This window comes from Mixophyes fleayi, chromosome 4, assembly GCF_038048845.1.
Source record: "Mixophyes fleayi isolate aMixFle1 chromosome 4, aMixFle1.hap1, whole genome shotgun sequence".
Classification (NCBI taxonomy): domain Eukaryota; kingdom Metazoa; phylum Chordata; class Amphibia; order Anura; family Limnodynastidae; genus Mixophyes; species Mixophyes fleayi.
The window spans coordinates 96,628,100-96,646,612 of record NC_134405.1 but is presented as its reverse complement, the minus strand read 5'-3'; the positions used below and the strand labels follow the sequence as shown (position 1 = coordinate 96,646,612).

Here is an 18,513-nt window from a genome sequence, read left to right as displayed (position 1 = left end):
TCCTTGCCTGCAAAAAAAAATGTATTAATTAGCACCCCTTGCATTGTAACATGGTTCATCCAGGAGCAAATTTACTCCTTTTTGCTTTGCACCTAACTCAGCATTATACCCTAGGTATAGAATTAGGGAAAAGACATGAAAATTAAGTTTAAATGCATCGAGTAATTGGATAACATGTCTTGATACCTCTATTCCAAGTGTAGAATGAATCAAATGTCAAAGTTTTCCCTGCTTAACATGAGTCCTGGGAAAGTATTTCCCATGGCTTGTATACAATCTAGAAGAAAAATCATCTTATGATAAATAGTTTTCCTACCTGGCTAGTGTAAGTCCAATTCCATTGTCTGAAAACCTAGAAGAGTAGAACGGTCATAACATTAGAACAATGGCTAACATTAACAAACATCCAAAGTTTAGAGGTTAGCTATCAATAAAAAGTCGGCTTTGGCTAAATGTGATTTGTGCCATGGTTAATATATTATTCTATTGTCTCTTCTCACTATCATTATCATGCATTTAACCATGCTGACCAAACAGTTATACTTAAAGGATGTACCTCACCTATACTATATACCTCCTCATGCTACAACTAATAAGTAACTTACCCTGAGTTCCGGAAGACGATGTCACCACCCCTGGCCCAAGCCCCGTGGTCATTGTTCTTGAAGGCTATCAGTCCGTCAATGAGAGCAGGTACTCTGGGTTTTGCTGGGTCTGAATCCTGGTGAGGGCGGAAGCTGAAAGGAAAGTAAAACAACCAGGATTAGATGGTAGGAAGGAAGAGATGGTTAATATTAATAGGTGCTGATAAGTACTGAAAATATTACAGGATAAACCTCGCTAATCCAACATCCCTAAGGAGCAGAACGTCAGCAGCTAACATACATTTGAGAATTAGAAGGTATGCATAGAAGAATTACAGATGTTAAGACCAGTGCTGTACTATAGATCATGTAGGAACATGAGCTGTGAGGGTAAATGGAAATATTGGTAAATGACATCACACACGGTTTCAATCTACTGTTATCCCAAATACTTCATCAGCCTTATACAGCTGGTCACTACTGACAAAAGTATCATATCAAAGTAACTGTTATTCAAGACAACCTCTTGGCATAATTCTATACTACATATCATTGAAGAGATGATAGTGCTTGAAAAACTTCGGTGGACCCACAGATGTGATTTCAGCTATGAATATACTGAATTTACTTAAAAAAGTGATGCACAGTTTAGGGCAGAACTTTTAAAACTCTTGCAAAAGTAAGTGTGCAGAAACGTTTTGTCCATAGCAGCCAATCAGATTTCTGCTAGTGCAATTAAGAGAAGTAAAGAAAAAAATCTGGTTGGTAAATATACCCAGACTGAAAGAAAAAAAATATATATACTTCTATCGCACTGATTTCAGGGACGACCCTCTTAACATTCCAATACTAGAAAATTCTGTTCCAATATACGAGGGGTGCTACCAATAACTTATATTGAATACAGATAAAGGGAAAGGCTAGAAGTTAATAACTTGGTGCACTAGAGCTCCCATATTGTCTGTAATAGAATCGTTTTTGTGCACTACATAACGATTCTATTACGGACAATATGGGAACTCTAGTGCAAAAAGTAATTAACTTCTAGCCTTTCCATTTATCTGGTAATATACCCCACAGGTTACACTGTTGGTATAAGCAGACTTAGGAGAACTGAAATAGAAAACAATTTTGATCCTGAATATATAATCATTCTTACCTAAGGATTGGATGATATGTGAACTGATTTAAATGTTTTGGGTCAATTTCAACCACATTTTGACAAACACATTATAACAAACAATTTGAATTTGCAGATTCAGCTTAGGTAAATAAACAGATCTCGCTATGTGTGAATTAATTATCTCTTCTATGGTAATTATGAAAAAGTTAAAGTTAGTTCCTTATACATCATCATTTCACACAGTGGTTCATTTCTGATGAGAAATATGCTTGAGCTCCACAAATAATTACCAATAATATATGAATTTGAGCATTCTTGAAAACTGGTACTAGATTATTAATCCTGCAAAACCACCCTGAAAATTCCCCCTCGATTCACCATCAGTTTACAATCTTTGGGTTACTTGCTCTGTTATCTAATTAGTTTTGCATTTTCGTCTCTCAATCATGGTCTTTCCATACAAATTTACTGACTTACTGTAATAAGACATGACAGACTACTATTAGTAGACATATGCTTTTATTTTAAAACTAGAAACTGTATTTCTGCAAATTGTATGATCAGATATAAGACAACTGATCTGAAAAGAACAGCATACCTTAATAATCATTTCAATAAACTTAATACACATAAATTTGAAAGTGGTCAACACACACAGACATATGCTGAAACAATATTCATCAGAACGCAGCCTATTAATCCACTAGGTTTAGAGGTGTCCCTGAAGCATGTGGCACTAGTCCCTCATGTTTCAGTGTTGTGATAGGCTGCACGGTAATGTGATGTCACTAGTACCCAGTTATGTCATTAGTTCCTAGTGAATTGATTGGCTGCATTCTCACAAATATTGATTCATGCCACAGAATGTCTGTGTGTAGGCAGCTGATACACTTTACTGTAACCAATATCTCTGTACTCACCGGGCGTTATCCACTGTTAGGTATTCCCTAGGATTTTCTGCATTGGCCACTGTTGTCTTTACTCCTTTCCCAATGAATAAACCAGCCTGAAGATGATAAATGAATTATGACAAAGGTTAAACGACAATAACATTTAAAGTTAAATTGAATGCAGTCAGGTTATGTAACGTATAGATTTACCTTGAAGTTGGAATGTACTCTGTTATTGTGAAATATCCCCAGAGGAGTGAATTCTGAGTGTCCCTCTGGATAATGTCCCTCTGAAAGACCTGAAGGGATTCTGTGAAATATGAACCATATGCCAACGTCCTGGACAATAGGTCAACAAATAAATGTCAGTGTTAATAACGTGGAGATCAGCAGCAACACAGTGATAATATCTGATGACGTATTAGCAATTTTCATCCAGAATTGAACATTGATTTTGATATCATTTAAATGGGCAACATACAGCTTAGAAGTTAATACATATTTAGGGGTTTGGAGTCGCTAAATATAGATATTCATACCCTAATATTTATTCAGCTGTATCACATCTGTCTTTCGAGCTGGCATTCTAGTAGCATTATAGGAAAATAGATATAGAATAGAATAACCCTATAAATAAAAATTAATAATTAAAAAAAGTAATAATAATATTATAGAGCAATATAAGGCATAATCATTACTTGTGACAACTGGTCTCATACAAGGTTACATGTGTACAGTAGGCCTTAGAGAACCTGAGGCTTTTTGGATATTAACATGAACTACAACTCTCCGTTTACTTTCTCATCTTCCACAATTACTTTATGAATTCCAACCATGGCCTTATCTGTGAGGAGTTTGTATGTTCTCCCCGTGTTTGCGTGGGTTTCCTCCGGGTGCTCTGGTTTCCTCCCATACTCCAAAAACATACTGGTAGGTTAATTGGCTGCTATTAAAATTGACCCTAGTCTGTGTGTCTGTCTATGTGTGTGTGTGTGTGTGTGTGTGTCTGTCTATGTGTGTGTTAGGGAATTTAGACTGTAAGCTCCAATGGGGCAGGGACAGATGTGAGTGAGTTCTCTGTACAGCGCTATATAAATAGATGATGAGGATGATGATGATGATTCCTTACTACTCACCTGAGCTCCTCCTGCAGCGTTCCCAATTAAGTTGTTATTAGGGTTTGAAATCCAAAATGTGCTGACAGCCCTGGGAATGGACACAAGGTATAGTTACAATATAACACAGCCTGGGTAGTGCTTACAGGATTATCTCTCCTCTGTTCCTGCTACCGTTCAGCACCTCCAGCTGCATTATAGCTGGAGAACATGCACAGATAGGCACATACACTTATTTATTCCTGTATTCTTTTACAGATGTACAAACTGCAGCAGTGCAAAACACTAACACACAGTTGCAATTTATGGGAAAAAAACATTTCATACAGAAATGAAATCAAGCTAAAACCATATTAAAGCACATTAAGTACTGCGACTTACATGCAGTCCGTGCTGGGCACAGGCACATAATCCCCATACACATGTTCCCGCATTGCCAGACACATAGCCTCATTGCGATCTGTGGGCAGGATAGTGCCAGCCTTTGTCACCAGTCCCAGGTTGTGATAAAAGGTGTTTCTTTGCTCTACACCGTCTTCCAGGAAGAAGCAGTGCCCAAGGGTGTCATAGCCAATTGTGTCTTTTACCTGGAGGGACAGAAAATAAAAACACACTGGAGGGGAGCATCATCATCATCAACATTTATTTATATAGCGCCAGCAGATTCTGTAGCGCTGTACATCAAAATGAGAGCAGTGCCTGCACACTCACTGCTCCTGGAAGTGGACAGAGAATATATAAATGGACATAGCGCTCGCTTTACTAGGTAAAATTATTAATAGGAGTTACTTCGAGTGGTCTTACAACCTAATAACTTTAGTAGCATGTTAATGTTACACCACTCAGTTTTGAGTTTTTTAAATAGCAAGATCTAATAGATAGTCAGGGATAACAGACAGTCCAGAATCATTAGAAATGGTAGATATCAGGGAATGACGGACAGTTTAGAATCACAGACAGGAATGACTTACAGTAAATTAAGTCATAACCTCAGGAAAATGACAGTCGGGAAACATAGACAACAATGATTGACAGCCAAATATTAGAGCAAGTTAGGAATGACAGACAGACAGGAACATGGGGGACTTGTACCAGGAGCCCGTCAGTTCCATGAATAGCGACACATCTGGAAAAGCAGTGATGGATGGCGAGATTGTCAACGTATGTTGGGGGGTTGTATCCACCTTCTTCATCCAGAACTCCAGTCATATGAAAATGTACTGGGTAACTACCCAACAGCTGCTGCCCCATACTGGTGAGCTCCAGCCCAGACAGGTGAACCGAAGTGAAGTGCCTTTGAATCTGGTGAAGAAGGAACAATACGATCAAATCCCTTTTATTGCAAACAACAATAGAAAAGCAACATAATATGTGCTTTATTGATAATTAGATAACAACAAGTGTTGTAAGAATGATAGTTCTTACATACGTGTATAGTAAACATTAGAGATGAGTGAATCAGTTAGAGCAGGCCTGTCCAACCTGCGGCCCTCCAGATGTTGTGAAACTACAAGTCCCAGCATGCTCTTCCAGCTATCAATAGGTTGTCTACTGGCAAAGTATGCTGGGGCTTGTAGTTTCATAACACCTGGAGGGCCACAGGTTGGACAAGCCTGAGTTAGAGGATTCTGAAATCCAGCTGATTTACAGGGATTTGCAAATGGTGAATTTGTATTCTAGATCTATTTTATTACAGGTGGTGATTTTACTTTAATCAGTACAGGCCCTGTGAAATACTTTATAGGGGGTCCTTTATGTTTTTAGTGATTCTGATTGGAATTCACCACAAATGGAGCCAAACAGAATTTCTGGGGGTTGACACAATTGTAAATATACGTCTTATGGCATAATTCAGATTTTATTTGTATTGCTGTGATGATATAATCCTTAGTGAATAACTGCATTTCACTCAGGCTAGTGAGGATCTATCAGTTGATTTATCCATAGTTTAATTGGAATTTTAGAACACTAGAAACAATAAATGAAGCGACATATATTCCCACCTTAATTTGACCCCCAAAAGTGTCGTAACTGAAAAACTGGCAATGATTGTGTCCATAACAGGAGTCTTCCATTTCCCCCTTGATAAGGATATTCCTGGTGAGGAGTCCGACTTCTGCCCTCATATCAATGCCATCAATAACCTGCCCAATGTGCAGAAACAGAGGGGTCCCTGGAGAAAAGATTGCAGATATTTGTTAAAGCAAATAACAATTACATATTACTTTGGTCTCTATAACTTAAGGTGTATTCCATAAGTAATATCCATTACATATTACTTTAGTCTCTATAACTTAAGGTGTATTCCATAAGTAATATCCATTTCCTATCCGTTGCAGTTTCTACTATTGCTGTTCCAGAGCATTTTTATTTGTTGTCCTTTAAATCAACATTCTAACATTAATATTATAAATGGTCAATCACTGAATTGTTTATACTTTACTAAACATTTCCAGCAGGATCTATGTTCCCACCCATTGCTGATAGCTGATATGTTTAATGCTGTCCATGGTGACATACCGTCTCCATCCTACATTACTCCAGAACAGGGAGGCGGCATATAGCAATGTAAGTCTAAAGCTCCACGGGCCTGACCAATGGGCTCTCTGTATTTTAGGTGCACTGAACAAACTGTTGGTTTCATAGTATGTATGGGAAACGCACAAGACCACTGAGGATGTGCCGCATTTTATGAAACTTTTTCTTTGTTTTATTTGTGTCAACAGATTAATAGTCACTGATTGTAATCTCTATAATATGTTATTAGCTGTTTTTGATGGAAGGAAATATTCTATTACACTAAATGTTCACATTGAAATTAGCACCACTCATTTACTATACAGCCCAAGCTGATTTAGAAAATATAAATAGAGTCCAGAAACTCTCTAAAGTACCTTTAGAATTAAACTGCTTCTCCTGCTTCTTGGAGCATGTTTGTAACTTGGAGAGTACTACTTTAATAATATAGGTTTGCAGCTCAGTAGCTATATGTCCCCATGATGTATAATCATCAGCAGGTAATGTCTGGCGAGATTCTACTCCAGGGCAGGCTGCTGCCAACACATAGGACTCGGAGGGGATAGGTCTGTACAAAACTAGGCACCTTTTTTTTTTTTTTTTTTTAAATAAATCAGTGTTTTTGGGTTTTCTTCCTACCACAAAAAGATTTATATTTGCTCTTAATATTTTCCAAATTGTAATATGCAGTATAATCAAAATAGAATTTTTGTAATTATCTATTGGCATTTCAGGTTGTACTAGGTGTATTTAATAACATAGTTCAAATAAAGATAAAATGTAACTAATAGCAATAAATCAGACTCTGTATAAATCAGTTTAACTTACTTTGTATCGAAGCTAATGTCGGATTTCCTGAAATCGGTTACAGCACATTTTATGGTGAAAACAGTCAATTAAAATATAGTGGGGAATAGGGCAGATAATAGAGTCAGCAATGAAACAGCTCCTGTATTTTTTATATTGTGTTTTTAATGAAATTCAAATGGAATTTTGGATGACCATTCCCTTTAGGAGTGAATTTGATATAATGGTTTGTAACAAATCTAAGGTCTATTTCAGTTAAAGGACACCTAGACATTTAGTGAAATAACCAGTTGAATTCAAGCTGGAAAGGACAAACTTGATAAAGTATTTTCTTACCATCAATTTTCACCTGATTGTTTTTACATTCAGGGCAGTGAAGTAGATTGAATTCTTCAGCTTGTTGCATTGAGTAATCAGTACTGGCAACAACTATCCTGTTAGAAGGCAGCCAGCTTGTAACGTCATCTGCTAATGTAAGGACGATGCCCCTGGACACTGCCACTTGGAATCCATTTCTTGGAACACCTGATGGGTCAAATTATAGATGACAAAACCTTCTAGTATAACCGGGTGACTAATCCAAATGTCCACTGTATGTGCTATCAGATCAAGGACCAATACAATCACTGATTGTGCTAGTAGAGACATCTAATGGAATTGCAGTTTCATTTTTTAGGCTGTGTAACCCAAAGAAGTAATTTTAAATATGGGAAAAGGCAAATGTGTGGTATTTACAGGTTTTGAGGTTACATTTATAGAAAGAGTCAAATTTGTACATCATTAAATACTATAAAAAACAAAAAATGATCTTTCCTATGGACGTCCTTTAGCAAACAGATGAGATTATAACGGAATAATATTAATTTTCTGGCATGTATTACATATGTACTTAAATAGGTAATTTCATTTTCAGTTATGTATATTGTGTGTTATACTGTATTCAATGAAATATATGGTATAATAATAGGAATATGTCACCTTTAATCCAGCCACTATAGGCAGTAACTGTGAAATATAGTCCTCCATAGGTCTGAAATTCTTTTGTTGCAATTGCCAGTCCAGTTGTACCATTGCTTTCATATTGTTTTCTGTCCTCTGATACTTTTAATAACCCTTCGCCTAAGACACCAACCAAAGCCCAGGGCTGCCTGGTAAACAGGAGGGAGACAAAGTGTAAAAGATTTGACCATTACAAAACTGTAACCCAACTGCATAATACTACTTACTACTATGACTACTGCTACATACTACTACTACTAATTATACCATATTGTATATTATAATAATAGTCCACCATCAGTTCCATGACTATAGTTGTTATAACATTTCACCCCTATACCAATCACACTCATTTCTTTCATTCACCACCCTCTAGCTGTATAGCTTACAAATGGATAATTACACAAGAAAAGGTCCATAGGATTAGCCTGTCAAGACCTGAAATGATTATGAGCAACACAGAACAAAATATAATGGAATTCTCTACATGTTTCAGATTCACTTATCCCTGCAATTCATTTAAACGTTAAGTAAATATTTAAAGCCAAATACATTAGTGGGTAATTGTGTGTAAAATGAAGTGAGAACCAAATGATGGTAGCAGGTATTTTCCTAGACTAGTCTGCACCCCGGCTCCCTTCTTACATTCCTAGCATTGCTGTCATATTTCTGTCACAGAAATGATGTTCAGGTAACTTGGTGTTTACAGCTTTTATCTGGTCCTGATATCTTATCAGCAGCCCAGGAGCTGTCCATGGTAGACCTGCTCCTGCTCCCACACGTCCTGCCTTTATTAGTCATTACAGCGTACAAGATGAACACATAGGGAACCTTACAACTGTCATTAAGCTTAATAATCATAAGCCTAGACATGCCTATAAAACATGCTAAATATCCGAGACGTGCACAGACTACAAATACAAACTAATCAAAGTAAAACATGTAAATAACTGCAGGAGTAATGGGCAGATTCATGCAGTGGTTAAGTCTTACTTGAAACGACATCACATCGGGTAATATGTGGTTCTGAGATTACCTGTAACCCAGGTGATAGATGTATCTGCTGTTCAGAGCCTCTCTCAGGTATTTTCTCACATCTGGAGTTAAGCTCTTTGCAGCCGAGTCCCCCACTGCTGCAGCCACCACCTTGCCTGGACTCTGGTTGGACAGAAAGTCCTTCAGTCTTTTCCCTTCTTCTAGAAACATGTGAGTATCAAACCTGTCAGCAGCCTGCACCTGTCCCGTCTCTGGGTCAATGATCCTGATATTGATGCCCCGGCTGCTCCAATGTTTCTCCCACTTGTATGATCCATATGGGAGGCCTCCAGGATAGATGGTGGCATCTAACAATGTCCAAGACAAAGGTCTCCTTCCATGTAGTTCTAATGTCCCTCCTCTGTCCACCCCTATGAACTTCTTCCCGAAGTCTTCTATGTCATCCCCTTCGGTGGACTTTCCGTACAGGGAAATGGTGGCATTGGAGTTATAGGGGCACTGTGCAGAGCCAATATGCAAGGACCCACCATTTCTAATAAGGATATATTGAGTCCTCAGGGTAAGTGGTATCTGGTTATCTGCAAACACTAAAGACCCTGTAACAGAAGGACAAGTATACAAGAACTGGTACTATTAAACGTGGATAAAAGTGTGCCCAGAGTTCACCAATGTGTTATTTAATTATCCCACTTAAATAGGACTTGTTTTGACTGTATTACTCATGGGGGTTTAATCAGAACACCGATCTTCAGTTTGGAAAGAGCAACATATATTTATTTTTAGATTTTACAAGCTGGCCAACAGAGAGATTAGAGACAGTTCATTTGTATTTTTGGCATAACATAACTCATGCTTCACCTACAGTAGAACATTTAGACATCTGGTGACAGTTTTAATCCAAGAGAAATCAACCAGAATGAAAGAATAAGCGATTATCTGCAGTGCAAACATTATTTTACGTTGATGGGTCATGGAATGTCAGAGACGTGAAAGACGGATGAAATGGTTGACTTTGGGGTAACATACCTAAGGCAGATGCAAGCAGAGATCACAACCCATATACCCCAGGGTAGTTATTTACCTCCGTCCTGAATGAGCAGAGAGTGGAAGGTGGCTGATGATTCAAGCCTTAGGGCAACGCCACCTCCTATAACAGCTGACCTCCTTGCATCATGACCGGGGTGCCAGGGGATCAGATAAGGCTTCTTGTCAGGACATCTGTCTGCAATACATACTCATCTCACTCGGTGCACACATAAAACATTGGCACATTGCTCATACAGATTTAAAGCACAGAGGTACAGAAGAGAATGGACATGCCGTATTACACGTGACATAGGGTTTGACAGGAGGGTTTTTTGTACAAAGTCATTTTCAAGAAGCACAGAGAGCTCTGCCAGGAGATACAGGCTGATAGATACAAGAGCCGAATGGAGATAGAGCAGATTGCACATTACAAGGTTAGCCAGGGGGAAAGCAGCTCACAATAATCCACCCACCTGTTGCTTTCTGCCTTGGTCCCTGAATCTCAGGCTATGCCTCTGGGGAGCTCCAAAGTCACCCAGGAAGTTGAGACACGGAATAAACCGAACAGATGAGTGATATGTACAAATAAGAACATAACCAAATGATGCTGTGATGAAGGAGACAAGATACCATCTAGAGCCATTTATTTGTCTGAATATCCTGCACCTGCTGGTATGAAGAAGCATTTGCCACATTCCCTACACTTGGTGTACAGTACACTTGTTTCTGTATGGACACCCAGACATGTTCATTAGTTATATTTCTAAGATTTTATAATTGACCAAAATATTCAACTTGCACAGACTTAACAGAAACGGTTTACCAACACAACACATAAGTGATACAGATCAATCCGATACAACACAGTAAGTATCCATCTTATAGCACCTGCAAATAACACAGATATAAACATCAATACCAGCACTACTCAGGAGGAGTCCGTGCTGTGCATACAGTCCCAGAGGCAGACAGGACACCTGAGTGTCTGCTCCCTATTACCACCTGCGCACAGTAGTCTCACCTGTGTGATTGGGTCCTCCCCACTGTGTCTTAGGCGCAATGGAGGAAGCCTCAGGAGATTGTAAGGAACTGGATGAGAGCTCAACCCTGCGATGCTGGCTTGGTAAAATAGAGTTTTAGCGATCCTAAGTAATAAGCTGCCTCTTATCAGTGGTCCACAGCTCTGTCTCCGCTGTTCTGGGTCTTGATTTTATTCAACTCTTTCTTATATATAGTCTGTGGCTCTGTGCTCTCCTCCCTCTGTCTCTTATGTTACCACCTTTCCTCTATCTCTTCCCCTCCTCTTATATTTTAATCTCCCCCTCCTTTTCATTCTCTCCCCGCTTTTCTCCTGCACCCCCCCCCCCCTCTCTCTCCCCCTCTCCCTCTCGGTGCACTCTTTCCTTTTGCTGTGTCTCTCCAGTCTGTAACCTCAGGCTCTAACCTCAGCAGCCAAGTCTGAATCCACGCCTCCCATCCTGACGCCAGCACATGCTGCACATACCAGCATTAAAGGAATCTGCAGTCCACTTGTTGCTGCTTCAGTTTCCCAGTTTTATATGTGCGATAAAGTGGTCATCAGACGTCTGGCACAACCTTGGCTTAAGGCATGTTTCCATTGACCCTATAGAAGCTCAGCTAGGCTGTGGCTGTCCAGATGTTGTAGAACTACAAGTCACAGAAACAGCTGCAGAGGCACAGGTTGACTAAGCCTGCTATAGGATGGATCCTGCCTTCAGATCAGTCAGTGTTTGTTGCACCATAAACACAGGCTGATATTAGAGGTAGACAACCAACAGGTTATGCTGGGACTTATAGTTCGAGTTACATGTTTTCTAAAACTATATTACCAGTATGTGTTGTGTTCAGATCGGAATAAGTTCATGACAATTAATGCACTTTTGATCACACACTATGGGGTATTATTACCAAATAGAATGAAGAAATACCCAGGAAACTGGTAGTTCACATCACTATGCAATCAATGAAATTTCCGTTTCCAGGTATTTTCTCAATTTATAAAATATCATTGTTAGCCAAGTCTACATCCCTTACGTATCCGTCAGCCCCAAATATATGTTATTATGCCACTAGCTATGCCAGCTTTATTAGACACACGTGGGATATTGTGAAAGTATTACAAATCCTGGGAGTTGGAGACACAGTCCCCCATATCCTCACAGTTAAGTAAGTTCGTGCTTAATAAAGAACGGGTTTCTTATTGCAACATTGGAAACAAATTAAGGCGCAATTAAAGTTGAATCTGCAACATTGTTGGAATTCCAGCATGTATACATAAATATGGTGTATACATTACTTCATGTCATGGTCGTAATAGGATTCCTGGGAGGTTCATTAATTGCAAAATATATTTAATTGCCCTATGATACTATGATTTCTTGACCATTTTATTGTACACCATACAAATGCTGAACAGAGTAGAATGGATCTAACGGTGTCCATGTGAATGAACCGTTCACACAAATCTTCTCCTACAGTTATACTGCCTAGACAGTCTGCATACAATACAAGCCTCATTGCTCACTGTCACTGCTAGCTTCCACTAGATTGGGACAATATATAGTACATACCAGGCATAGATACTGTTCTGTCACTCACATCTGCACTGACTGTCTGGAACTATGTCCCGCTGAAATGATTTCTCTTCTCCAAGTTCCCACACTGCTAAAATAGTAATATCCGTGAAACAAATATAATAATACTGTCTGGAAGCTGGCATAGCCTCAGTTGACATCGCCAGTCTCTGCTTCTCGCCAACCGCTCCCAAGCTTACAACACATTCATATTGACAAGAAGCAGCCTCAACTGCAGGCACCTGACACAAGACAACTAAAAATGTTCTATTGTTCTCTTCCCTGTGGCATCAATTCTCTAATGTACTTCTCTGTGGCATCAATTCTCTAATGTACTAACTCACAACCAAATGTTTACAGGAGTTCGTGACGCTTCTTGATTAAATGTGTATAAAAACTAGTGAGAAATGATTTATTATACTGGCATAGAACGGTATCTTGTCCTTGAATGCCCTTTCTCTTTGTACATGACGTTCAAGGTGGGCACTGAACAGACAGCACGTACTGACGACTGAACGTTCTAGTGACACTGTAATAAGCAGTGCTTGGATACAAAGTAAACTGAACAGTCCATTCCTCTGAGCTGTATAATGCTGTTACATCTACATCAGAGAGAAGTTATCTGTAGGTACCCATTTGTTGTGGGACTACAAGTTAAAAAAGAACATCCTGCCAACCAAAGGTAGGGAACCTGTTCTGCAGGCCTCTGGGAAATGTAGTTCCACAATCAATGAAGTGACTTGTTGCCTAGCTCCGACTTATATCATTACATAGCAATACCTTCACCTGCAGTATTCACATGTCGCCCCAGAACTTCCCTTCTTTATGCCCAGTCAGTACTTTTCTCAGCATTACACTCCATCACATTAAATTGTCACAATTGTGTAACATTAGATGTCTGCTGATATCTTATTACAGATAGGTGTCTATTTATTTGATAAAATGTATTGTTTTGCTTACTACTATGGTCAAGGCTAATGTGTGGCCCTTTGGAAGGTTAGAGGGCCTTGAAGTGTACCATATCACTGCTGTTCAACCAGGTAGCCTATCACTGCTGTACAACCAGATAGACTATTACTGCTGTACAACCAGGTAGCCTATCACTGCTGTACAACCAGATAACCTATCAGTGCTGTACAACCAGGTAGCCTATCACTGCTGTACAACCAGGTAGTCAATCACTGCTGTACAACCAGCTAGCCAATCACTGCTGTACAACCAGGTAGCCTATCACTGATGTACAACCAGGTAGCCTATCACTGATGTACAACCAGGTAGCCTATCACTACTGTACAACCAGCTAGCCTATCACTGCTGTACAACCAGCTAGCCAATCACTACTGTACAACCAGGTAGCCTATCACTGCTGTACAACCAGCTAGCCAATTACTGCTGTACAACCAGGTAGCCTACCACTGCTGTACAACCAGGTAGCCTATCACTGCTGTACAACCAGGTAGCCTATCACTGCTGTACAACCAAGTAGCCTATCACTGCTGTACAATCAGGTAGTCTATCACTGCTGTACAATCACGTAGCCTATCACTGCTGTACAACCAGGTAGCCTATCACTGCTGTACAATCAGGTAGTCTATCACTGCTGTACAATCAGGTAGCCTATCACTGCTGTACAATCAGGTAGTCTATCACTGCTGTACAACCAGCTAGCCAATCACTGCTGTACAACCAGGTAGCCTATCACTGCTGTACAACCAGCTAGCCAATTACTGCTGTACAACCAGGTAGCCTACCACTGCTGTACAACCAGGTAGCCTATCACTGCTGTACAACCAGGTAGCCTATCACTGCTGTACAACCAGGTAGCCTATCACTGCTGTACAACCAAGTAGCCTATCACTGCTGTACAATCAGGTAGTCTATCACTGCTGTACAATCACGTAGCCTATCACTGCTGTACAACCAGGTAGCCTATCACTGCTGTACAATCAGGTAGTCTATCACTGCTGTACAATCAGGTAGTCTATCACTGCTGTACAATCAGGTAGCCTATCACTGCTGTACAACCAGGTAGCCTATCACTGCTGTACAATCAGGTAGTCTATCACTGCTGTACAACATCAGATCACCTCCCTCTAAGACGAGAAAACAATAGTTTAGGAAATAATGCAGGTCATGGAAACAACAAGCTCATGCGCCAAGGTATTATATCCAGTTAGAATTACCCAGTCATAACAAGCACAACCACCCTCAAGTTTGCAATACCACAAACAATGCAAAGTACAGGGCTGGAAAATTAGGCTGGAGAGACCTCCAACATTTTGAGTTTATTTATGACCTCGCTCAAATAGGACGACGCAGTGAGAAATCATTTCTGCGGGATTGTATATTTGGATAGTGTGATTGTGCTGACTTGGTGTGACGTGAACAATCCGATCTAGTTGGATACCACTAATATACATTCACATTGCTTTCCAGTTAAGAAACGATAGGCTAGCAGCATATACACTGTATCTTAAGCATACAATTAATGATATTTAATCAGTAAGGTGCTGGAGTTGTCCGATTTGCCATTAAATTGCACTTTTAAGAATGTATAAACATGCGTGCACATTATAAGACCATATTTTCCTGCCAGTTACAGATGATTCGTTACCATAACTTGTCATTTTTATACTTTCTACATTCTTATATAAATAATGGTTCCGTAGATGTCTTTTTACACATGCATGGTGAAAGCATGTTTAAATATTTCCCGCATAAGTAAAATAATAAGCTGTTTAGTTGAGTGAACTATAAATATTATGAATATACTCTTCTATAGCATGAACTACTTATAGCAATTTAAATAAAATATAGTTATAATAGACCCGTCATCAATTTTATCTCGAACTATATTGCAGCACATGTCATTTCGGGGTCTGACAGGCAGCATAAAGGTGACTAAACTGGATCTTCCGAATTAGCTATTCCATATGGGAGGTGGTGCCCTGTCCCAGTCACATTTGGCAGAAACTCATGGTCCCTGGACGGTTAGAACATTTCCTGTTTGGTGCCCTCCCATTACTGCATCTGTATCTTTGTGTATGCATAAGCCAGGCAGTTATCAGTCTCTCAGCACCTCTCAATCAGTGGGTGTGATATGGGAAGATTTCCGCTAGGTACAATAAGTTTGTCATTTCTACAATTCAATAATATAAACCAGATTGTGGCTTAACCTGTTCAATTCCACATTCCAGTTATATATCTCGTTTCCTGAGCTTATTTGACTAAGTGATAAGTGTACAGCCGAGAAAAGACCTACTTCAATGAATAATCATTATTGCAGTGCACGGGATGGTAGAGAATCAGCAGCACACATTGCAATGTGACGGTTTTGGAATGACCGCTTTGCCTACTCTACCACAAGGGGCAGCATCGTACCTAACTTACAATAGGTGGTCAACCTATTCATTATGTAATTGGTTATATACATTGCTGCAATAAATAACGTCCACAATAATAATGTAGTTAGCCAAATTAGCCAAAATGTGCATCACCTTTCTATTCAAAACTTCATAAAATTCTCTAATGTTTCATATTATTATTTACAGAATTCAGTTCATGCAACCTTTGTTTTCATACATAACTGGAGCAAGATGGCAGTGATTTGTGAAATATAGGCTATATATAAGTATATTTTGCCCTGCTAGGACTGCCCTGGTGAAATGTAAGTGTTGTTAATATGAAGTGGAAATGTCTAGCAGCAATAACAGCTCAGCTGCAAAATGCTAGGCCATAAAAGCTCACAGCGCGGTACTGCAGAGTACTGAAGCATTGTGCATGGGAGCCTTGTCATGCTGAAGCTACAGAGGGCTCTCCCCAAACTGTTGCCACAAGACTGGAAGCACACAATTCCCTAGAATGTCATTGTATGCTGTAGCATTAAGACTTCTCTTCACTGGAACTAAGGGGCCCAGAACAAACCATGAAAAACAGCCCCAGACCATTATCCCTCAGCCACTAACATTTACAGTTGACAGTACGCATTAGTGTAGAAAGTATCCTTATGGCATCCACCAAACCCACATAAGTCCGTCAGACTGCCAGGTGGTCAATCGTGATTGGTCACTCCAGAGTCCAATGACAGTGTGCTTTACACCGCTCCAGTTGATAACTGGCATTGCACATGGTGATCTGAGGCTTGTGCATGGCTGCTTGGACATGGAAGCAAAATCCATGAAGCTCCAGGTGAACAGTTCTTGTGCTGATATTTCTTCCAGGGACAGTTTGAAACTTGGTAGTGAGGAGATGAGATTTTTATGCGCTACTCTCTTCAGGATTAGGAGGTCCTGTTGATCGATCTAGGTATCTATCATGTATTTATACAAACACACTGTGTCATTAATCCATCCACATGATGATGCCATTTACTGATGTTTGTCGTCTATACTGTAAAAGCGAATCATTTTTGCAAGCTATGCAATGCTGACACTAGGTGGCCTAGGAACTCTGCTGCTATCTGCAGATCTTAATGTATTTCCTTTCTAAATTGACCTATTAATAGGTCTTAAATTCAATACAGACTTAAAGGAAACAATTCACTGTGGACATTGTCACTTTGGAAAATATCTACCTTGCAGTTTCATGTTTTTTACATTAAAAATGAATGCTTTTGCTTAATCATCATTTACTGAAATGCCTTTAAAATTGAATAATATATAAAAAGTTACATGAAAAATGCCTCAACTATGAGTTTGAGGGAGTGTTTTGTACAGATATAGATTAGCTGATAACATGGCAGTGTTGATGCAATGGCATAAGATATATTGTATATATTGTATACATTTAGCATTGCTAAATTAAAATAAAAAAAAATAAAAGAATTTCCATTGAGTTTTGGAATGTAAAGTTGGCAGCTATCCATAATTTCCATTGGGGATATTTACTAACCGAAGAAAATGGGTTTCATGTGCAAACTTGCCATTTTGCCTAGTAGGGGGACACTGTATATTAGAGTATGGTTCCATTCATCTTCACCAGTGCGTTGGGCACATATTGTGGGCTAGTGGTCAGTGACAGTCATGCACATTTTGGCAATATCTGTAAAGTCACCTCATGGTACTGCCAACTACCGCATTTCGACTATCCCTTCAGTCAAGTCTGTGTACCTGGCAGCCTGTAGGCTAGATGGAAGACTACAAAGCATTTTGTGCCCCCAGCTTCTCTGAAAGCTTTATAGACTGTGTTGGATGACAGTATTTTGAACACAGATACAACACTATAACAGAAATCCTTCTTCATGGAAATACTAGCACTGAATTAATTAATATGAAATTTTACCTACAATAGGGAGGGTGCCAGGCGCTGTCCCCGCTTGTCCTCTTCTGCCGGGGACGGACACCATTCCGAAGTTCCTGTGAGCCCCGTTGCTAGGCAACAGGATGCTTCCGCTCTCACCTGCCGGGCCCGGCACTAGGGGCGCATTCGCATCCATTGCTAAGGCAACGAGACGCTACTTTCTGTTTCCTGTCGGTGGTCAGCTAGTCTGACCGCCAAAACCACTGTCCACCAATGACATTCAAGTAGCCTCTATTTCAGGGAGGCTCTGGCACCATTAGGGTGCCAGAGTATCTAGGTCTCCCTAGGCTCCAGCACTTCTGTATGTGTTACAGTCTTCTGCCTGATTAGCTGTGTACCGACCCGGCTTCCCCTGACTCTGCTTTGGATCATCCTTTAGTGTATTCTCTGTTACCTGGTTTTGACTCCTGGCCTCCTGACCTCGCCTGTCCGCACGGTTTGACCACTGCCTGTACGACTACGTTTATTCACCTCCCACCTCGCTGGTAGCTATCTCGGAGGGCCGCGACCTGCACGTCTCTTGCAGCAAACCCCAAACTCCCTTGCGGAGGTCCCTGGTGAAGA

General features: G+C 39.9%; 2 protein-coding genes across 5 annotated transcripts in view; both read right to left on the bottom strand.

The window, feature by feature from the left end:
* CEMIP (cell migration inducing hyaluronidase 1) overlaps positions 1–11,367 on the bottom strand; it is a 101,425-nt gene extending 90,058 nt beyond the window's left edge. For both annotated transcript variants that reach the window (XM_075207793.1, XM_075207794.1), the window contains exon 1: positions 11,079–11,367. The gene's annotated coding sequence lies outside the window, so the exon portion shown is untranslated. The remainder of the gene's footprint in view (positions 1–11,078) is intronic.
* The window catches only part of LOC142151784 (cell surface hyaluronidase CEMIP2-like), a 60,638-nt gene that overhangs the window by 27,863 nt on the left and 14,262 nt on the right, over positions 1–18,513 (bottom strand). For all 3 annotated transcript variants that reach the window (XM_075207791.1, XM_075207790.1, XM_075207792.1), the window contains 12 exons: positions 10,113–10,253; positions 9,072–9,627; positions 8,015–8,184; positions 7,373–7,561; positions 5,716–5,885; positions 4,805–5,014; positions 4,094–4,299; positions 3,734–3,803; positions 2,808–2,936; positions 2,628–2,713; positions 606–737; positions 317–352 (listed from right to left, as the gene is read on the bottom strand). In XM_075207791.1, the coding sequence (XP_075063892.1) occupies positions 317–352; positions 606–737; positions 2,628–2,713; positions 2,808–2,936; positions 3,734–3,803; positions 4,094–4,299; positions 4,805–5,014; positions 5,716–5,885; positions 7,373–7,561; positions 8,015–8,184; positions 9,072–9,627; positions 10,113–10,253 (2,095 nt within the window). The remainder of the gene's footprint in view (positions 1–316; positions 353–605; positions 738–2,627; positions 2,714–2,807; positions 2,937–3,733; positions 3,804–4,093; positions 4,300–4,804; positions 5,015–5,715; positions 5,886–7,372; positions 7,562–8,014; positions 8,185–9,071; positions 9,628–10,112; positions 10,254–18,513) is intronic.